This window comes from Brachycentrus maculatus, unplaced genomic scaffold (genome assembly GCF_059751285.1).
Source record: "Brachycentrus maculatus isolate JH-2025_06_01 unplaced genomic scaffold, ASM5975128v1 h1tg000153l, whole genome shotgun sequence".
Classification (NCBI taxonomy): Eukaryota; Metazoa; Arthropoda; class Insecta; order Trichoptera; family Brachycentridae; genus Brachycentrus; species Brachycentrus maculatus.
Window position 1 is genome coordinate 1,614,054 of NW_028280906.1, and position 24,887 is coordinate 1,638,940.

Genomic DNA, 24,887 nt, shown 5'->3' on the forward strand with positions numbered 1-24,887 from the left:
ACAGCATCTTAAAGACAGTCTGAGCACGTAATAGGTATGTGGGAATATTACTCAAAGGGACACGTTGAATGTTCCGCTGTTGTGGAACTCTAAAACCCCAAAAATCAATGTCAATATCATAGTCATGTTTTTGTTTGTGTCGTCTCTTGACATAGCTCTTTCAAATATTTTATACAAGGTCTTACTAAGCTTGAAGCGCTGTACTGAAGTTTGATTTTGGTGTAGGCTTTGTAGCTTGTTTTTAAGAGGGATTAGCCTCCTGCGATGTCGATTCCAAGCCATCAATATATATATTTATATATATATATATATATATATATATATATATATATATATATATATATATATATATACATATATAAATATATATATTTATATATATATATATATATATATATATATATATATATATATATATATATATATATATATATATATATATATATATATATATATATATATATATATATATATATATATATATATATATATATATATATATATATATATATATATATATATATATATATATACTTATATATATATTTACATATATATATATATATATATATATATATATATATATATATATATATATATATATATATAAATGTGTACATAATGTGTGCGTGTGTATGCAATAAGCATAGTTGTTATACTCCTATTATAAATTCTTTTATTGACCGCATATAAAAGCTTCGGTCTCTGGCGATCTTTTCTTCTACAAAGACCTTGAATATTAAAATAAATTTAAAGCCAAAATGAAAAAGTATGCAAAATTTTCGTTCAATTTCAATACGTGACATAGATGAGTCGATACCATAAAAGCTACTTAAAAAATGTGTTAGTCAACAAATAAAACCTATTAAAATAATCATTTAAATTCTGGCTTGACTAAGCGATGAATGCAATACTAAGACACGTTTTGATAACAACGTCAATGGTATAATATTAAAAAAAAAACAAATGTTTCAAAGAACAAAGCAAAATTCAGTTAGAATTTCAAGCCCTATCTGTGCTCCATAAGCAGCAGACTTAAGTTTTTAGATGTGGTTGGAACTCTTATTATCCTCTTCATTAGCCTCTCTCGGTAGCTTATGCCACTCTATGCACTCTATATCACTCTATGCCTTATTAGCCCATCCCAGAGTGGTAGTAGTGCTGAAGCAATGATACCATTCGCGCTACACAGTCGGGGTAACTTCACGAGGGTCCTGTATCAATTATTCCAACATGTTTTAATGTCTTTAGTAAATACATGATATGATATATTAATGATAATATTTGATAAGCATTCTACATAGGAAAACCAAAATTTGATCGAATTATTTGTGGCACCATAAAATATCATTTTAATATTTTTTCACATACATAGATTTTTAACAAAGAAATTCATAATTAAAGGTCCTTAAAATATATTGCCTATACCCAAATTAACCAGCTGCCTGACATATATAAAATAGAACCCATTCGGGGTTGTAAAATAAATGATATGAAAAAGTACTTTATGGAAAGATATATTTGTAGTGTTTAGTCATATTTTGTTTTAACCTTATGTTATTTATATTTTCTCATTTTTTATATTTTCGCATTTGTTTATTTTAAATATGCTTCTTACCTTATGTTTTTCTCATTTTTTTCATTTAAATATGCTTTTTATGCCTATCTATTATACCTGTTACCAAATAATAAAGTAACAAAAAAATATTTTTTGTTACTTTATTATTTGTGTCCCAGTCTTGTTAACCTAAATCCCATGTCCCAAAATGAGAAATAGAAATTACTCATCCGGAATATTATATATACATATGACATATGGGTGTAATATGTTTTGAAAAAATAAATAAATAAATAATTAGAAGCAATTTAATTAAATAAAAAAAAAACCTATTATCATCCATATAGCTAGTGTAAGTGCGGATGTGTGTATCATCGCACCCCTACTATTTGTAGAGTAATAAATTTAGCAACCTCATTGTGGGCAGTCCCTATTAACAATAGTGTTGATTTATTGCTAAATCTCCCCTTTTCATAATGTTTGTCGAAAAGCTTCCGTGAAATGGTTATTATACAGTAATATATTCTTTCTGTACTTTATTTCAATGACGATGTTCTTTAACACTTTGCACTCCTGTTGGATTTACTTACGACCAGTAGTCTACTCTGGGGTTGAAAAAAGTGAACATAATTTCCTTTAAAGATAAAAAAATATTATTATTTCACTCATTCTTTTGAGACAACCTGTTTCTAGTGTGGGGTAACCATTGTAACGCGATAACAAATTAGAACGACATTATTCGAAGAAAGTCACTAAACACAGTTATTTAAAATCAATGTAATTACTAAACCATTTAAATATGACGAGGATTATATTTTTTCAAAATTTAAAGGTACTTATTTTGTAAAAGAAGCGTCTTTTTTGTTAGAAACATTTTAAATATATTTGCAACGATGTTTTTGTGACCACTCTATTGCGAGTCCGGGCGTTTGGGTCCGAGGTTGTAAATCAATTGTTTATTAGCTCTTTGTATTCCGGGAATATCTATCCTCCAAACAACTCATTGGCTCTAGTTTTGGGTTATTACATGTTACTTACTTGAATATGGCACCGAAAACAACAGATTGACGTATAAATAGGCGGAGCAGGCATGTGAAAGAATCTTTCCAGGTACACGGTGTTTTTGAAGAGACAAGTATAAACACTTTTTAGCAAATTAAAAAATATATAAAAAAAAATTCTAACTTTTATTTATATAACTTAACACTATAATTGTATATAACTTAACACTATACTTAATTTAATCACTTATAAAATTTTAAGGCATGATATTTTTCAAAACACTCTCCAACGCACATAGCAGGTTTGCTGTCACAAGTTTTACAAAAGTATATGGTCTTTTTTGGTTGTTTTTTATCCGAACACACTATACACTCACGACATTTTTTTCATTTTGAGGTATTATAATGTGTAATTTTCCATCCAATCTTTGTTCTGGATCGAGACAGTGTCTGCCTTTTGTACAGTTTAATCCTCCTCTGTGATTTTCGACTAATTGATTGATAAGTTTGTCAACAAATTCAAGATGTGTCATAAGTTTTAAGTTTGTTTGATTTTATTTTTCCTTATATAAAATGTATGAGTTAACAACGGAAACTTCAAGACCCCAAAAAAATAATTTTCGCCACCATTTCAAAGTTTTTCTCGAAAATGGGTAGGTGGCAATATACTGGTCTACAGTATCTACACGTCCCATATGTTTGGTGTAATTTATAACCATATTCGGTTTAATTATCGTTTCTTCTTTGCCACCTCTCTTTATTCTTCTAACTGTTTTATAATCATTTGAATAGTGATTAGTATATAATGTTACTATTCTCTTGATTCACCAGACTTCAATTTTGCATTTTTTATTGGCAATGGGATATGCCTTCTAGTCGTCATTATTGTGCCTGTTAAATGAGTGTTTAACTTAATCAATTCTTCTCCTAATTGCGGGCTTGTATATAGCCTGTCAGTTAACATATAATAGCCTTCAGCTTCAGGAATGGAGATTAGTAAATTGTTGTAAAGGTGCAAAACAATTGTTGAAGTAAATGGGAGATTAGGTCTAATTAAGCTATTTGTGGTTACGGCACCATAATATGGAATTTATGAATAAATATAACCAGATCCCGAATCCACCAAAATGTATATCCTGATTCCCTATTTATTTGGTTTGTTTGAGTCTAGAGGCTCATTACAATTTGCTGGAATATTAGGACCAACGCGTCTTCTACCAATGGAAAAATCATAGACTTTTGGTTATAAATAAATTACTTAAAATTTCCCAGTTAGCACTGTTTGTATCACTTTCTGAAAAAACAGCTCGCCTTCTTTTACTTGGTCGCACTTGGATATCACTTCCAATATCTGAGTCGCTATCATTTAACATAGAATTATTTACAATAGAGTCAACATTATCAAATATCAAAAGGTCATCATTACAGTCACAGTCAGGTTGGAAGTCTTCAATATTTTCACAAGCATTATTCAAAGAAGATTCAATATTATTAATACTTTGATTTACAATTTCACTATGTTCGCTAATATTACTAAACACTTCGTTTTCCTTACTTTCTGCCGAACATTCTTTAAATCGATCCATGGTGATAAAAATATATTAAAAAAAAAACAATAGTTTTAGTTTTGAAAAGTTCACAGAATAATGGTCACCACAGTAGGAGGAGCTCCGCCGCGAACAATGTACCGATACAGACTGACCAAATAAAACGGCACACAGAAATATACGAAGCAGTCCAAAAACTACCAAATTCTAAGAAAAAATATATAAGCTAATCCTTTAATGTATTTTAAATATTAAAACATTTAAGGGAATATTTAAACCTTTATGTACACCATTGTGAAATAAAAGACACAGAATGTTATCGGTAAATGGGGAAAACCAAGGTTCAAAGTTACCGCCCGGGAAAGCCACTATATTGGCTATCGGAGCTAGCAACCAAACGTTCAAAAGCCAGAATATTGGCTATCGGAGTTCTATACGTTAAAAACTGTGAAAGCTCTCTCCCCAAGCCCTGATAGTTTCGAAACACATTAGCAATTTGAGGCAGTTAAGCGTTCTGGAGCTTCAATATAAAAATCTATTTCTATTTCTGCGCAATCTGATAATCACAGTAATCTGAAATATATTACTTTTTGACATTTCATCAAAGATGAAAAAGAATATGGAAGTCTGGGAAGTTGGGCTGACGACCGTCATAAGCTGGTTTAAATGATTATTTTACACACGTGTAACATTCACGAATTCTACCCATTATTGACAACCACACTACTCAAATTCTTGGAAGTTCTATACATATATATATATATATATATATATATATATATATATATATATATATATATATATATATATATATATATATATATATATATATATATATATATATATATATATATGAACCAAATTCGAAACGCTGTTCTTAGATCACTAGAACTTCACTAGAGACATCTATCAAAAACATACATTAATTCAAAATCCTGAATATAGGAATAAAGTTATAACGGCAGAAACTAGAAACGCTGCTCCAAGTCCGCGATTCAAACAATCTGTTATTATTTTTATCGACAGTCGACGTGTCTAAAACTGGTTAAATTTAAATTGTATTAGACGGTGTAAATCCTTACTTCAAATGGCCGCGAAATATCCATTGGATTTTTGTGTATAATGGAGTATTCGTTCTTCACAATCCACTCTTTTCCCTCAAGTAGAGGAAAACTTTCTGAACTCTTACGCGAACCCAGGACCAAGTTTGGGGACCGAACCTTTACAGTGGCAAGCCCTGCTGTCTGGAACCCTTTGCCTTCTCATTTGAATATAATCCAGATTCCCAACCAATTTTTACCTCAACCGAAAACTAATCTTTTTCAAATCTCATATTCTTTCAATTAAATAAAAATCTGAATTTAATTATTCACTCTGAACGAAATCATTTCTTCAAACATTATTTCTTTCCCGTTTTATGTGCAATTTAATTTACAAATTACATTAAGTTATGTATTTAGATCTAAAATTTAGATTATAATTATGTTTTTATAAAGTACGCATAAGATGAATCGTAAATGAAAAAAAAAATTAAGGTACTTTCAGATGATATTTTTTAAAAAGAGCGGTATAAAAATTAGCCAAATATTGTTAATTATATTATTACTAACCACTGTGTCATAGGCTGATTGAATGAGTATAATTTTCATGTGACCCGTGAATCCGTTTGCGATAGTTCAACGATTGTGTTGTGTAGTTCAATGATTTGATTAGTTTTAAAAAAAAATAACAACACGAAAAAACAATGCTTTCACTTAATTGAAAATAACTAACAAAGACCATTTTGGAATACGGCCAATTTTTTTTGAGGCTGGAACCAATGCAGAGAAATTATTTTTATTTTTGTCTATAATAATGAGCTATTTACCAAACGGTATTTTCACTAATGTAAATATTAATTTTTGTGCACCATCACTATGAAGAAATAATAATTTCACGATATTTATGGAAAAGAAAGGATAAATTATAGCATGCCTATTTATTATTTTTATTTGGTTACCAATAATTAATATTAAATCCAACTGGGTGTACTCTGTAAGAAGGGCATTGGCTACTATTTCGAAAAAAAATAATTTGATGTTGGAAAAGGTCTTTTGATAAATAATTCATACCGTGTTATATTTCGGTCGGAGAGATTTCAGATGCATTAATATAAAATTTCTCCTGGCTTAGAACAAATGAAAGATTCGACTACAGTATATACAGTAATGTAATTCATACTCGTATGAATTACATTACTGAATATAAAACGTAGTAACCTGAGTATGTGCACGAGTGTGTTACTAAGTACAATATTAAATAAAAATAATAAAAACCCTTATCCGCACTCCAATGATGCATAGGGCACCGTGTCATATAAACGCAGTGTTATCTTGATCGTTTACAAAATGAAGGAAAGGTGATCAGGCCTCCGCTTCAGGTACCAGTCCATGGTAGTATTATTACACTACGGAGGCGGACAATACAAGTACAATATTATATTAAAAAATACTTTAAAGCTTTATTAATATTTTGAGTGTGGTTAATTTATGGTACACACATGATGAATTTAGCGTCACCCATGTGCCATGTTGATATCAACATGATATCGATAGTAACCCAGAGATAAGTTGTTTTAAGATGAAGAAGTAATTTAAATGGAAAAAAGGTATTTACAGGACTGAACACTTGAACGATTTTTTGTTGGTGCTCATGGTCTCCAACTCTTTTGTTTGACTCTGTTGGACTTACAGATTACTACTAAAACAGGATATGGACCAAGTCCTCCCACTGCCCGCAAACCATTTTGACATGCATATTTTCGATCGGTTTGTATTTCAGTTAAACGTATGTAAGTTATTGAGGTCGGTCGACTATTTACAATACTAAACACACAAAAATCTAAATATCGGTTAAACGTTAAAATACTGGAATCCGCCGATAGTAAAATGTATTTTGATAAAATATGTGCTGCCATAAGTCTTCGGTATATTCCGGTAGGACAAATGGTTCGGAACATCGATAGTGACTTGTCACAATGCCAAATACTGACCGAGTGGTATAGAATGCTGTCACCGGCACACTGAAGCTCTTACAAAGTCTGTACCGGTTTTTATTTAGGCACGTTCACATTTTTTTAAAACCCTTATCCGCACCCGATGATGCATAGGGCACTGCATCATATAAACGCAGTGTTGTCTTGATCTTTAACACATGAAGGAAAGGTGATCGGCCCTCCGGTTCAGGAACCAGTCCGGGTAATATTAAATAAATATTACAGTGAAAAAAATCACTTTTGTTTATTTGACCCCCCTGGGAATCAAACCCGAGACCTCCAGTACGGCAGCCCAGCGTGCTGACCATTACACCACGGAGGCGCACGTTCAAATTAGACTCATGAAAGTGATGTTTTGGTATCTTTCCTTTGTTCGATATCATCATATTAAATGTTTGTTCGAAACACGGCTCCTCAGAATAAGCAATGTTTGTAATTACAATATTTCGTCGCTTCAGTTAACAAGATAAGTTTATCATTATTCGGCTTTGATCACTAAACCGTATTATGCCTTAAATTAACCTGATCCTAGTCAAAGCTAACATTTCAGTAAATTTTAGGGTTCCTACCTGAAATACCGGTCGAAATTGTTACGCGAACGCTTTTCTTTTCAGTTAAACTTATAGTAATGTCTTACTAAAGTACACAGTTCAAAAACGAGATTTATGTATTAAAATTGATTACTTGTAAAATAAAACATGAACGTTTGAAATAAATTTTACTAAAATCTGTTAGGATACGTATATTAAAATGTAATCTAAATTTCAAACATTTCAAAAACAAATTGTAGGCAGAGAATTCGCAAAAACGGAAAACGGGAATTTAAATTGTGAAAAGGTAGTAAATTTTTTATTGGCTTTTGAGTTGGCTTAAGAGTTTTAAAGGTTTCAAGATGGTTTATTTACTAAGTAGTTCAATTTGAGCTTAAAATTAAAGTTTGTCGTTCGTTTCGAGTGAAATTACTGAACTCAACTTCGATATGAATTCAAAATAGTATTTTTTTTTTAATATTTACAAACATTAATTAGTGTATTTGACATAAGATTGCTATGAATTATCCTTTAAATAAACATTTTAATTATTTACTTGATAATTAAATTTAAGCACAAAATAAGATTTGTCACGTGAAATGTGATGTCTGTCGTAACCAATCTTCTATATGTTTTCAATACTGTGCAATTTGCGCGAGCATAATATTTGATATAAAATCGTTTTGATACACATTTTTAATAAATAATAGAATTCCTTCAGAAAGTGTACAGGTACATTGAATAAGATACTGCATACCTTTAAATTTTGGAGTAAATAATTGCCCGATATACCTACTGTTTGAGACGATGAAAACCAAAGGAATCCTTTATAAACACAGGGGCGTGCATTCCATACAAGCACAAAAGCACTGCGTACCCTTTCTTACTCGAATTCCACATTGGTACACAACCAGTGCCAACCCCACATTACTGCGCAAAGCCTCGTCTACTGATACTTATAACTTTTTTTTGCAGAGACCCACCAAGCCACCTTGTGTGTCTTGTCGGTGGAGTTCTTTTTTAATAAATTTTATTGTTTTTAACTATTTTAACCTAACACAAACACAAAAAAGAGAAAAAATTAAGAATATAAATATTTTACAATTTTCAAAAAATTAACTCATTATCATTTACCCATTCCTTTATTTTGCCTTTGTTCCATATATTATTGTGACCTCTAACATCCGTCAGCAACAAATCAAAAATGTTCGGAACGATATATTGCAGTGTTCGACTCCCATATTTATTGTTAATTCTTGGGACTATCAAACCTTCGTTGTGTGTAAATCGTGTATCATGGTTGTGTACTAAAGGATTTCTATATTTTATCTAGTTTGTTGTTCAACGATGATACTCATCCACAATATTCCACGTACCGGCAGTTATTTTAAATGTTTACATATCAAGATTGGATTGTCCCTTTGATTATACGATGTGAAATGTCTCACAATGCTGAAAAAATATGCACTTTGTGTATTTGGGGCATGACCTGGTAAAAGGACGTCCGGTGGAACAAGCCAATATTCAATGTAGGGTAGACTGGGTACGGTTGAAACAAAGGACGGTTGAAACAGAGCAAATATCTTGCAAACCGTATGCGGTAGGGTGAAGGGTCCAAGGGACGAACAAAGCGGACAACAAGTTCAAACACGAATATCAGTGTTGCATCGCTCGCCGCACGGTGCAATTGCTTGTAGGAGGTCCTATTGTATTTTGATAACCAAAAGTAAGTATTTTAGTTCTGAGAATTTTCCTTTTATTACGGTTTCTCTTGAAACGATATTATTGAGTATGATTTTGTGTTTGAAATGAAGCTTGTAGAACACGATATAGTGATTAGTATTAATGTGCCATTATTGTTAACATTACTATTTTCTGTTTTCCACCTAAAGGAGGGGTTGGGGACGGTTGAAACATTTTTTGTGGGTACGGTTGAAACAACATGTTTTTTCAGTTCTCCTGTTTTCTAGATGCCGAGAGTACGCGCAAGAAAGACTTCGAGAGAGGAGGTCGACTTGTCGAGGTATACATACGCTTTTGAAGAGGTTAAAGCAGGAGATTCACTGCGAAAAACGGCGGAGAAGCATGGATTAAACCACTGTTCGCTCATTAGATATATATGAAAGCGAGATGCATCTGGTGAAGAAGAAAATGGGATATGAACCCCACAACGAAGTTTTTAATAAAGAGCAGGAGCAGGAGCTTGCAAAATACTTGCTACTAAAAAAAACAGAGAAAGAAGAGATAAGAAAGGAGCATGAAACAAGGTTGAAACGGATGAAAACTTAGTAAGTCAAGAAAATATTGGATGGAGGAAAAAGTAGAAGAATCGTTAAAGGAAAAAATAATCATAATACGCAACAGGAATCATCATCAGAAGAGGACGAGTGCTATTGTCTTGTTTGTCTGTCACTGTATTCAGAGAGCAGATCCGGTGAAAAGTGGATACAGTGCACCACTTGTAAACTGTGGGCTCAAGAAGACTGCACAAAAGGTGGTCTTAGCTATTTTTGCCACAATTGCGACTCGGAATGATCCCAAAGCTAGATTTTCGCTTGATTTATGACTAATCAAAATGAAAGAAGTGTTTCCTTTTAGTTTATTCACAGATAATTTTCGTTCGATTTGTTTTTTTTAAATGCCAATGTTTTTAGTTGTTTTTGTTCATTACATATCTGTAGACTTAATATTGTCATGCGGTGCCATAATTATTTATAAAACAAAAATAAATAATGAATAAAACGACTTACAATATTAAATACTGATTTATTTGCATGTGTTTCAACTGACCCCAATCACTGTTTCAACTGCCCCTGGTATGGGGACGGTTGAAACAAATCGGATATACTTTTTAAATTTGATCTCCCACTAAAAATAACACACCAGGTACTGAAATAATACTTCCCATTAGTAGACAGAAACACGCTCTTGTATTTAATGCATCTTCATCATCGCTTGACTTGTAAAGAGCAATACTATGGACAAAATAAGCAAAATTGTTTCAACCGTACCCAGTCTACCCTACGCTGCGCACAAGAGATCCCCTCTGACACATGATCGTGAGGTCGCCCCATCCCCGTTGTATGTGGCGTCATTTTCGGCGCACGCTTTTAATTTAAGTGACATCATAAAAGTGTAATTAAGACACCAATTACATTATTATATAATAAAACCACCGCAAAATTCAACTAACGACTTGTTGGTGTATGTTGTATGTAATGTGTAGGTAGGGCGTGCGAAGCCCCAAAAAAAATGTAGTTCGATTGGAAATTTTTGAAATATAATTAAAATAAAACTTTGTTTTAAAATCACTATAAATATTTTATTATAACTAAATTATAATGTCTACCGGTTTCAAAGCTAACCGCTTCTTTATCAAGACTGATTCATACTAAGCTTATCTGATACTAATACTAATTAATAGTATTCACCAGTCTTGATAAAAAGGCGGTTAGCTTCGAAACCGGTAGATATTATAATTAAGTTATGATAAAATATTTATAGTGATATTAATACAAAGTTTCATTTTAATTATAAAATGGAAAATCACAAAGTTAGTGCTTCAAATATAAATTATTTTTTAACCAAACAGGGACCAGTCTTTCATAACCGAACGAAACACAAGACCCAACTAGAACTTACCATCACGCCGCTTCCATCACGGGGTAAGCAGAGAATATAGAATGCGACACTATTCTGTCTTTGTATACAATCTTCGCCCCTTCCACATTCATGCATGCAATCTCCTCATATTTGTACCAGCCGACTATTCTGACTCCTGACCTGATCACTCTCGAGTATTTGAAATACTTGATCATGCCAAGTTTTCCTGGGTCTTCCTCTGGTTCTTCTTCCAACTACATTCGCCTCATATTTTTTACCGTTTTTTCCTCACTAATTCATTCCACATGTCCAAATTATCTCGACACACCTTTCCTAATTTTATCAATAATGGTTATCTCAGCTTTGCATCCTTTCCTTATTTCAAGAAATGAACGTCTATCATATATCATTTTGACGCACATTCGTCTGAGGGATCGCATTTCGACTAGGCTCAATCAACTTTCATCCTTCTTTTGCCAACTCTGTGCTTCGCTTCCATACATTAGGGTTGGAACGAGCCGTTGAAGTGAGCATTCGCCTACGAACGCTGTGATGAATGTATTTCTGTATTCCTGTCACGAAGCACAGCATGACGTCAGAGGATATAAAGAGTTCAATAGTGCTTATTATATTTATGCAATAGTACCAACGTAATGTGAACGCCCTTGCGGTTGCCATATATGCTTTAGGATGTAGTATCGTAACCGCGAGGTTATATATACATAATGAAAAGCTTCTTTCATCTCACAATAGATGTTTCTAGTGAAGCTCTAGTGATTCAAGCACAATGTTTCGATCATATGTTAATATGTCAATTGGATCATATGTATAGAACTCCCAAGAATTTGAGTAGCATGGTTGTCAATCATGGGTAGAATTGGTGAATGTTACACGTGTGTAAAGTGATCTCTTAAGACAGCCTTTGACGGTCGTAAGCTCCGTAAGTGCCCAGACTTCCAAATTCTTCTTCATCCTTGTTGAGATGTCAAAAAATAATAAATATGTCGTATATTTGTATACAAATTAAAAAAATAAAAACTGATTCATAAATGGATGAGTTCAATGTATTTTTTTTTGATCGAGTAGTTACTTTATGCGATATTCAGTTCAGCGGATAAAATTGTCGTTTCACCGTTTCGTGACACCCCTTCCCCGTTATTTTCCGTTATATCGAGGTTTTACTGTATTTGTACTAAGTGTACTTTAAAACAACGGAACTTCAATAATAAATTATTATTTTTTTACATATTTTTTTGACTGAATACAATCGTCCGTATTTACATACGTATTTACGTACATACTACAGGGTGGCACAAAATTAATCACCCTTTCCGAAGATGTTATAATTTTTGCAAATGGCGTCGTACGTCAATCATATTTGACATTTGTGAACTAGACAGCTGTAGTATACAAATATATTGATAAAACGGACACAAATGTGTGTCAACACTGGCGGCAGCCACTTGACGGATATCATATTTTCCACTTAACAGAAAAAAAATTCCATCACTCAAAATATTTTTTTCTATTCAGTAAAAAAACGTATTTCACAATGAAATTGGTTAATTTATTTTGCGCCGTCCTAAATCTGTATACTGCAGATGATTCACAAAAGTTTAATTTTACTAACGTACGACTCCATTTGCTAAAATTAAAACATCTTCTGATAGACTGTTTAATTTTGTGCCACCCTGTAGTAAGCACTTTAATTTCGTGAAGGTTGACCCAAAAAACGTAAATACATTAATGTTTTATTTTCCAGGGTTTCTATGATAAACACTTCATACTACTGGACACATTGTTACAAGGCCGTGTAGTTTAGGAGGGTGGGGAAACTCGCCCCTTATGACGTCACAGCGTTGCTTTGTCGCGCCACCTTCGAAATTGCTTCAAACAAACAAAACTTTATTACTACCCTCTTAAATAATCACCCTGTAGACCTCGAGTGGGAGAAGTAGTTTTTCATTTTATAAAGTGTGTTTCGTTTGTGTCGTACGTGACATTCGAGGCACACTTTAATGTAAAAGAAAGTAGCGTACATTTCTTAGGAATGTTGTACGGAGGTTATGGGTAACAGAAAAGGTAGGTTTTTGAGACACAACGACCTTTTACAAGCGAAAAAGAAGGCAAGAATGGGAGAGAAATACTAAAGAGAAGTTATGTTTACTCGTTATAATATATGTCGGGCATCATATCCTTTACCCCTGTACTCTAACGACTGGAAAGTAATATAATCCGAGATAAAAAAAGTTACGTTAGTTAGTTAAAAAAAGAAACAGAAGCTACCTACAATAAATCCTTCTTCATCTCAAACCCTTAAGGTGGAGACTGACCGGAGCATTTCGTCGTAACGTAACACGTTACGATGCGAGCATTCAACAAGTCAGTACAGCGAGCCGAGCGCTCCATCCATAGTTTCGGATGCTCGCTGATGCTCGCCGCGAGCGATGTTACGACATTATGTTACGACAAAATGGTCCGGTCAGTCTCCACCTTTATCCTCACAATAATGGTGCATTGGGCACTATATCATATAAACGTATAAACGCAGTGTTTTCTTAATCGTTAAAACATTAAGAAAAGGTGGTCAGCTCTCCTCCCTCGAAAAAGAAGCAGAGGAAGACTGAGAAAAACTTGGCATGATAAGGGATGTCAAATACTTGAACTTGGGTATGTATGAGGAGATGCATGAATGGCAAATAATGTTTTTCAAAGACAGAGTAGTGTGGTGTTTTATCCTCTCTGACATCCTATGTTAATTAGTTAGTTTTAATTTAAAATCAATTTATTTAGTTAGTTTTGATGTAAATTCAATTAATTCTTGGTTTTTCAACAAGCTTTATAAAAAAATCGGCATAAACTTGATAGATTTTGTTTTGTTTTGCTATTGGTTTAATGCTGCTTAAATTTGAATAATAAATTTTATTTATAGATTTGGCGTTTAATTTGTAGAACTCCATTTTAATTTATGTATTCAATGTTCAACACAATTTATGTATTCAATGTTCAAATTCAAACACTGATTTTTGAGTGTAATAAGTTGTATTTTATAGTTTAAAAAAAAACACATAAATATCAATTTTGTGAAAATTGTTTCATCTAGTTACGACATTTTCAAACGAACGTTTGAATATGCCAAAACTAGGCGAAACAACCGTCAGTTTATTTAATCTTCATATTCGTTTGAAAATGCCATAAATAGGCGAAATAATTGTCACAAAATTTATTTTTGTGTTTTTTAACAATGAAATACGACTTACAACATTTTGAGTATGTCCTTTTTGAGTACTGTCATTTTGAGTATTTGGACACACTCTAAATGTTGTAAATAAATTGTCTGGTCAAATTATAAGCTTAAAAAATAAAAATGAAAATGGTATTTTCTGGCGTTTTTCATGTGTGTGATTATAATCCAGGATTCGGACCTCACATACTAATATAAGAGTTTCTGCTTAGTAAAAAGCTTCTTTACATCTCACCAATAGATGTCTCTAGTGAAGTTCTAGTGATTCAGGAACAAGGTTTCTAAATTGGTTCATATATACAGAACTTCCAAGAATTTGAGTAGTGTGGTTGTCAATAATGGGTAGAATTGGTGAATGTTACACGCGAGTAAAGTGATCACTTAAACCAGCCTATGACGGTCGTCAGCCCCGTAAATGCCCAGACTTCCGTATTCTTCTTCATCTTTGATGAGATGTCAAAAAATAATATGAAAATACAACTTAGTACACTCGAAAAATCTGTGCTTGATGAAACATTTAATACATACATGCACAAGTAAATTTTTAAAATAAATATTTAACTTTAAATTAAAGAGTAAGTTGCGAATTTTAGAAATCTGTTTGTATGATTTCAGTCTGCCATCTTTTTCTCTAGGGTGTAGTTAGAGCTTCCCAAACGTTGCAATGGCGGAGAAAATCAATACGGTTTAACCTTGTGGAAATATTTAGGGGACTATAAGTTAGCTCGACTCTCACAAAGAGACACTAATAAAAATAAAGTGCTCGTTCTATTTGGTATTAATCTCAGAGTTTAATATTGCCAAGGTATCACAAAATACAATCTTTGCTCTCAGGCTTCGTAGTTTAGTTATATTATATATATATATATATATATAATATATATATATATATATATATATATATATAATATATATATATATATATATATATATATATATATATATATATATATATATATATATATATATATATATATATACATAGCCGTCGATTGTTCCGATTCCTGACATGACCACGTCCGAGTATTTGAAATACTCGATCATGCCAAATTTTCCTCGGTCTTTTTCAGTTTCTATAACCAACCGCATTAGCCTCATAATTTTGGTGATAATGCTTATCTCAGCATCGCATTCTTTCCTTATATCACCATTCGAACATCTATCTTACAACGCTTTGCCGCACATTCGTCTGAGAGAACGCATGCCGACTGCATTCAGTCTACTTTCAGTATAGAGTCAGCACTGACATGCCCTTATGTTTGAACTCAATATCTGACTCAATGTAAATCTAGCCTTAAGCATTATTATAACGTAACAGCTTTTTTTTATTTATTTAAAATGATTAAGGAAACTCTTGTTTTTATACTCATGTGGTCTAAAAACAAGGTTTTTTTTAATCATTTTAACATGTCTTACCACAAAGTAAACGCCGAAACGATTAATAAAATATTTTTGCATTTATAATATATGCATTATCGTTACAATTAAATATTGTTCAATCAATAAATATTATAGACATTTCCACTTTTAACGTATTATCTTAAAACTAGTTTCGCTGTTCCTCTCCAAAAAGAGACTAAGCTCTTGTATTTTGAGAGGGTCTTACACTCATTATTTATTGTTTATACTACTTATGAATGATAAAATAGTTTTTTTTGTATGATTTCGTTTGAGTTTTTATTTTATTCTATTTCTTCACAAGCACGCATAAAAATCATCATTTATTATTTTAGTAATGACAGTTTTACGTAAGTTTACACACCGGTTGCTGTTTGCTTAAAATGGCTTCCCTACAATACGAATTCTATATGCAACTGTGTAAATACGATTTCACCGAATAACTAATTGATGATAAATGCTAACATCGATTTTGTCACTGAATTTCCACCTAACCTAATGCTTCATTAGTATAATTAAATGAAATATTTTTTAATACAGCTATAGTTTAAAACTTTGAAATGAATACTACTATGTTGATAAAATTTAGCATTTGTGAACAACAAAAAAATATTTCTTGAATGTTTTTCGCAGATACTTTGTGGCACATTTTATAAACGTTATAACAACTTTATGCACAGTAAAAATAACATTAAGGAGTTTTAAAATCTTATTTTTAAAATTATCTTTTTAAAATCATATTTTCATGTGGTGTACTGAGTGTGTGGAAGTTTTTGGTAAGGGAATGTAATTAAATATGAGTTTTTAAATGTTTTATAATTTAATAAACCCTGATAATGACAAGGTTTTTGTCGAAACCGATTGGTTAAAGTGTACCAATAATAAAAAGTGGTTACATAAATTTTTTTAATTTAAAAAAGTTTAACCAAAAAAAAAACTTCCCGAAAAATTGGTTTCTTAATTTTTTTACAGAATAAGAATTTCATTTATGAGTACTTTATGGACCAAATATAAGCACAAGGTTTAAAAATAATATTGTCTGTGGAAATTTGTTGAATTTTTTCCAGTAACTTAACATCAATAAAAATATGCAATAGCATATACAGAATTGTAAAAAAAAAAAAAAATAAAGGAGTCAGTGGTATTATATAAAAGTGATATACCTAATATTGTCATAATAAAATATATAATCGTAATACAAAATAGGGTATCTGGTAACGCACATTACAAATGCATTTAATATAATAAACACGTTTTATATATATATATATATATATATATATATATATATATATATATATATATATATATATATATATATATATATATATATATATATATATATATATATATATATATATATATATATATATATATATATATATATATATATATATATATATATATATATATATATATATATATATATATATATATATATATATATATATATATATATATATATATATATATATATATATATATATATATATATATATATATATATATATATATGTTGATATAAATATATATTTTATAAAGAAAGTATAAGAGAACTAATATTAGTGCATATGGTCGTTTTTGCGTTGAAATCTTACCTTTTGAGCGTCGTGTGTTTAGTTCCGTTGGTGAGTAGTTTTAACTTGGGCTTCTCTTGTCCCGTGGGGGTGATGGAGGAGCCAGTGACGTCACTCCCTGCGAAGGAGCTGACGCTGCTCTCTTTAGAGATGATGGAGCTCTTCATGGGACCCGGAGGTGGTCTGACAGCCCCCTCGGCCAGTTCGAGCTGCAGTCTCCCTTTCTCGGAAGGAGGCTTCTCCTCTACCGGCAGCATGTACGACAGCATTTTAGCTTTTAAAGTTCAAACTTCAGTAAATATCAGGCCGACCGGTTAGACGTTGAAGTGTCCGTAAAGAGCGATATGCTTATTGTACTGCGCATTTGTATACTGTTGACATTTGAGTGTGTGTATACAATGTGCCATAATCGTCTCATTATTCTGTTTGGAATACTCCGAGTTCTTATCCCCTAATGTGCTTTGATGTACCCATATAAAAGAAACCCCACTGGTAATGCTTAATGTTTTCTAAAGATACGTATAAATTCTTTGTTGATAAAAATGTCAAGGTTTTCTCTTCAACGAGGTCAACGAGGTTAATATTTGGTTAATAAAAGATTTACTATAAACTCTGAATTCATAAACACAACATCTAGACGAGGTTCGGACAAAGGCATGCGGACGTTATGCGTTCTGTTAGTGTATCTACACGCACGGAGGGGGAAGTCTTCGAAGATCACTAGTTCACATCACATCTGTTTGTTATTGATTTAATAATCATAAGTTCGTTATCACTTAAGTTCGTCATTTGTCGAGTCGAAACGGCTTTGATTATCGCAAAGAGTCATTGAAACAGCACTTCTTTTTGTCATTGTGATGCACTGGTCACCGCTTTTTTATTCGTACAGCTTTCGGCATCTGAAAGTCGAAAGAATCTAATAAGGCGTTTGTTTTATTTAAATTTACATTTAAATTTACATTTTAAAAAAATCAGCAAATGCAATACACAAATTCAAAATACATTTAATACGCATTATATATTTTATGGACATGTTGTACCTATGATTTATTAAAGAGTATTTCTTACGAAAAGTAAAAGTAACTTGGAAAACATATAAAACGAAAACTTTCTAATCTGAGATTTTTCTGATTGGAAATCCGAATTTTATGATTAAATATTATTTTACATTATTTCATTGAAAGCAGAAAAAAATTACAAAATTTTTGAGAAAATTATTACGATAACATGAAATTATTACAAAGACAATAGAAGGTATATTTCAACGGAGAGGTAACGCGTTAACGTTTTATTGCAGATAACATGAACTACTAGTATTCTGAAATAACAACTGTTAACTTTTAACTGCGGTTTAACGGACGTATTTAAGATTTTAAAGTGGTAAATAAAATATAAATATAAAGTTATCAAGACCATTAAGTCAACACGACATACCTAATTGAAGTCTGTAAACTTTTTAATTGTTGAGCAATATATCCTAAATTAAACATGGTTATTGGATTGAATTCTACTTTTATTAACATATTTATGATAATATGTTACGCGTTTCGTCTTATTAAGACATTATCAAACACCTTTATTAAACACATTATGGTGTTAATAATTTAAAAAGACGAAATGCGTGACATGTAATCATATATGTATATGTAAATAAATGTAGAATTCTATCCAATAACTGTGTTTAATTTTTGATATATTACACAACTATTCAATATGGAATTCTACCAACTGTCTGCAGTTACAATAAATAATGTAAACTCTTCTATCGTAAAGCTAAACTGTTTGATATCTTTATACATAAATAATTATGCCCATCGACTCAAGGCCTTTTCTATTATACCGTAGTATTGAAAAGTGGAGCAGGTAGTTATTTATTACCCTTATGATATATTTATTTCATAATAATATGGGTATGGTTAATTATTTGATAACTAACTATACCGGCCACGCGTTGCTGCGGCGCAGTCTGATATAATAGACACAAAATAACATGCAAACATTTCTAACACGTTTCATTTCTCAATGTGAAGCAATGAACATTGAAAATCTGCAAAACAAAAATGCAACTGAAAACAATAAAAATGCTAAGTGGCAGAAGGTGTCAAGGAGCAAGCTGACCTCCATGAGAAATGTTTAGTATTATATGTGTTGCTGTTACGGTCAATATCTATTGATATTTATATCGCTTACTCCCTTCAACAACGTCAAATATAAAAAAAAATAATGTTTGAAAATATAATTAAGTGTATTAAAAATAAATATAAAGCCACTTATTGAACTTTTTACTGTGCAACAGATCTTTTTAGCTAAAACCTGAATGTTTTTTCTCAATTTGAGAAATATTTAGTATATTTAAAAAATACTTAAACAACACCTTTTCTTCAAAATGCAAAAACAAGACTTTCTGCCCTGTAGTGGGTAAATATCATGTCAAAAATATGCCGCTTTTGCTGGGATAAAGTATATTTTCTAGGCACAACATTCCGAAACATGGACAACTGAAGATTGACGATTTTTTATATTTGACGTTGTTGAAAGGAGTGAGCGATATATTACACGATTATTTATAGTAGAGATATGCGATTAATATCACAAAAGAATAAAGAAATTATATACCAATGCAAAAACGATGACTTTTGAGAACTAGATGGACTTACATTTGTCTATTTTTAATGTCTATTTTTAATGTAATTTCACTTGGTAAACACCACTTTTTCTTAAAATCTATCGTTGCATGTGTTTCGATGCATTCCGTTTCGTTGGGAAGTTTGAAAAATATGTATATAAAGCTAATTATTAGATCATCATATTCGTCATTTCAGATACGCTCTCATTTAAAGATATTAATCATTACATTTGTTTTAAGTTACAATTTGGTTATTTTCTTAGTATTGTTTATAAATATATTTTACCTTATAAGATTTCATAAATATGATTTATTTATAATGCGTAACATTCTTATGAGGCTACTTTTTAATGGTAACAGCATATGAATCTTTAGTAAGAAAGATCTTTTTTTTAGATTCAACCTTTGTGATGTCGATGTTAGAAACGCCCAGTTTTAACGCCTTCTGTGTTACGAGCTATTAATTTTGTTACCTTTTTACTCAAAACTGCAAATTCAGTATTTACAACTTCCTAAAGCCAGATGTGGTAGTACAGAAAAGGACTGTTATCTCAATGATGCAAATTCTTTATCTTTAAGAAAGTATTTATTTGATTTCTTAATATGTATAATAGGTATATATATATATATATATATGTTATATATATATATATATATATATATATATATATATATATATATATATATATATATATATATATATATATATATATATATATATACATATTTAAAAGTATGTATCACTTACATGAAATTATCTCAACTGGTAAACTTTGTGATCACGAAGAGAACCGATTTAAGCCATAGATATGATTAGTGATTTTCAAGATAACCATAGAAGTATCAATGAAATGCTAAAACATATTTATTGAATGAAAGAAGCATCCTTATGGGGTTTGTAACACCATCAATAGCGGAACACGATACATCAGTGTAATTAATATTATAATCGTTGTCCGCCATTAACAGGTTCCCCATATAATATAAAGATGTTTAGATAAAAAAGACATGTGTTTTCTTTGCGTTTCACAACACCAACATACTGTTTGACTTCACGAAACACTATGAAAAGTCATCCCTAATTTGACATTGCTTTGCCGACATAATAATCCATAGACAACATGTGTAAAACACCAGAGATTTAATTGACGGACAGATAATAACTGTCCGTCAATTAAAACATACAATATCTTCGTCTATGAGAAATCGCAGATATCGATCGCTTCATTTACCTATAACGAACTATTTGACGCATCAATCAGGAAATATTGACACTCTTTTTCATCGTCCTTGCCTTCATTTCACGAAAAAAAACTGCCTTTTAATGCACGCCAAAAAAATTAATTACGTTTATTCTCATTTAATAAAATCCTTTATTTCATGTATGTAACCATTGAACAACACAGATAATTTTGATTACGTGTTAATCACATCTAATACGCATAGTCCTCCTTCAACTACTACCACGTATACCGAAAGCACACATTGAAGACCGCTATTTTACACCCGTCAAATCGTATCATAAAAAAAAGATCTTTTTCTCGACGAAAGCGGAGAATTTCATTTTTTAAAGGGCGTAATCGTTTATTACCATCGCCAAATAAGGGGCCGTCAAACTTTGTCAGATAAATCAGCGAGATTCAAAGGAAGAATTGACCGTTAATAACATCGTATTAGACGTGTTCGATATTATAATTTTATTATTTATTACCATAAAACGGTGCTTTACAGTTGAACAATCGTTGGGTCAAATTAACGAAAATAATTTTGGACAAAATAAATATTATATTTTTATATTTTCTCATAATCGTTTGATATTTTGATATTCCATTATCCTTTAGTACAACAAAGGTAAATAACATTGTTTTATTTTAACGATTTTTTTATTGAAATATAATACAACGAAATGGATAGTAAATGATAAAAAATAATACATAGTCAAGGGTGAAATCGAAGGTCGAAGGTGTGTAGGAAGAAATCGGATCTCTTGGCTCCATAATATACAGAGTGGACAGGACGTCAAGGAGCTATTTTGCACTGCCTAAAATAGGGTCCAAACACGACATGTAAAGAAGAAGATAAACAATGTAAAATTGTTGTAATCATTTAGTCGTGAGACCTCGAAAATATACATCGAATTGAAGTAACGAATCATAAATGATTATTTTTCATAATGAAATATCCCGATAGCAAGAGATAAAAACATCCAAAACATTCCTCCAATTTTCCTCAGTTAATACACATTTTCGAGTAAAATAAAAATGGGGATGGTGCTATTTTCCACTCTGTAAAGAAAAAGTAAGAAATCTTCATTTATTACGTCAACGGAATTTCTATTCTGTACGCTTAAGGTAAGGTAACTCCAAAATTTTTTTTTGTGAAAAAGTATAAAAAGTACAATTCCATATAAATTTACGGATAATAAATACCGTTTTAACTATTTTTTCCAAAATTTTGACTACTGTTGCAAGAATCATCTACAATTCGAGGTTGTGCGATCATACACATAGATTTACCCTGATGACAGCCCCGCATTTGAGGTCAAAACGTAGGGAAACAGTACATAATTTATAAATTTATTAAATGTTAAAATTAAACACTGATTTTTAGAGTCTACTAAATTTTATTTTATAGTTGAAAATACATAAAAATAAAATTTGTGACAATTGTTTCACCTAGTTTTGGTATTTTCAAACTAGTGTCATTAGTTTGAAAATGCCATAACAAGGTGAAAAAAATTGCCACAAATTTTATTTTTATGTGTTTTTAACAGTAAAAAAATAGTATGTGTTTTAACAGTAAAATTCAAATAATATAAATTAAAATGGAGTTCTACAAATTAAACGCCAAATCTATAAATAAACAGTGCATTCATAGGATTACCAAGAAAATACCCAATTTGCAGAAACTTATAAATCACAACAAAATTATCATTATACCTGAAAATTTTAATAAGCAAGAAATGAAAAAAAAAGTTCTCTTGTAATATCGATTGATCTTGAAAAGCTAGTGTTAGAAAAATGGTCCTCGATGATTGGTGATCGCATGGGGTTACTTCGCAGGAACAAGCAGTATTGTAGATCACATGATGAATGGCAGTGAAAGGAATGCCCCGTTGGTACAGGGTTCATGGACTCATGACATGATCCCATGTGCCTTGGGGGCGCTCCTGAAACTGCTGAAATCAGGAAGAGAGTCGCCATGCTTCATTTTGGTGGCGCCGATCAGCGGACATCCATCGCAAAATATGATTAAATAAATGTAAATATACCGTAATATATAAATATACCGTTTAAATATAATTTTGTTCGCCTCCGTAGTGTAATGGTCAGCACGCTCGGCTACCGTTCTGGAGGTCCCGGGTTCGATTCCCAAGGGGGGTAAAATAAATGTAAGTGATTTTGTCACTGTAATATTTATTCAATATTACCATGGACTGGTACCTGAGGCGGAGGCTTGATCACCTCTACTTCATGTGTAAAGGATCAAGATACACTGCGTTTATATGACACAGTGCCCTATGCACCATTGGGGTGCGGATAAGGGTTTTATTATTGTTATTAAATATACAGAATTCGCTAAATAGCATCGCCGTACTAAGCAAAGATGGGGAAAGCGACACATTTATTTTCATGTACTCGTATGCATTCGAAATCTGCATAGTTTTTCCTTAAACACAGGTTGTTTGGAAATTAAATCGATATTTCCTTTTCCCATAAATCTTTTTCTTTACAGGATATTTAATATAAACATAAACGTATTTTAACGTTTATATACATACAAGCCTAAGACAATAAATAGTAAACATAAATAAAATACTATAATGCATGCTTATTTTATTTAATTATTAATTGACATCAATTTGACGGCAATTCATCAATGACGGCAATTTATTAAAATGCAGATGCACGCTCTGCGCTTAGTTCTGGTTTCGCACACGATATAATGCAAGATATTTTATATTACAAATGCACGAGGAAATCATCTGGTATCCGGTCAGCTTCCTTATCTACTAAGCTAAGAAGTTTGTTTTATAATAGAATTTTTTTCCGATTTGTTATAGCTTTTGTGAACCTGACATAGGATTGTTACGATGATTTTCTCGATGTGTTTGTTAAATATTTAGGACACAAGGTATAATGTACAAATACAAAAATATTGTTTGTTTCAAACAGCAAACATTGTTAATTTTAAAATATACAAAATTTTAACTAAGCAATGTTTATCTTCGGTGCAACAAGTATATATTGTTAAAATATATATGGTTTGACAGTTTTAATTTTTTTATGACAGTTTATATTTTATGTAGTTTGGATATTATTCTACGGGTACGTCGTAATTGAAAGTTCGTAAATCCGCGTCTTAAAACTAAAAGTCCAATGATCACATTTTTTCTTAAATTTTGAAATCAATTTCACTAATTTACAATACCAATATCTCCATTTCTCCAGTGATAGAAAACTATGTCCCCTTTTAAAATATATATTATATATTAATTTGCTTTATTTACGCAAAAAAAAAACAAACTGCTATAATAACTAACAATTTTGCAAATGTGACGTTAGCTCTTTTTAGTTTTAAGGTGGTTTTTTTTTTTCAATACTGAAATATTGTCAAATATACATTACGTAAATATTGCAAGCGTGCAGCGTTAGATGGAAGCTTATCCTAATATGCGGTGTTAGACTGATGATGATGGTCCAAGGTCTTCATGAAGATAGGCAGATAAAGAAATACTCCGTGGAACAGGGTACATAGTACAAAATAAA

General features: G+C 31.3%; 1 protein-coding gene across 1 annotated transcript in view; it reads right to left on the minus strand.

Annotated features, from left to right (window-relative positions):
- LOC148308691 (uncharacterized) overlaps positions 1-24,887 on the minus strand; it is a 218,862-nt gene that overhangs the window by 170,788 nt on the left and 23,187 nt on the right. Inside the window, exon 2 of the mRNA XM_088261313.1 lies at positions 17,514-18,391. Within this exon, the coding sequence (XP_088117439.1) occupies positions 17,514-17,761 (248 nt within the window). The 5' untranslated portion in view covers positions 17,762-18,391. The remainder of the gene's footprint in view (positions 1-17,513; positions 18,392-24,887) is intronic.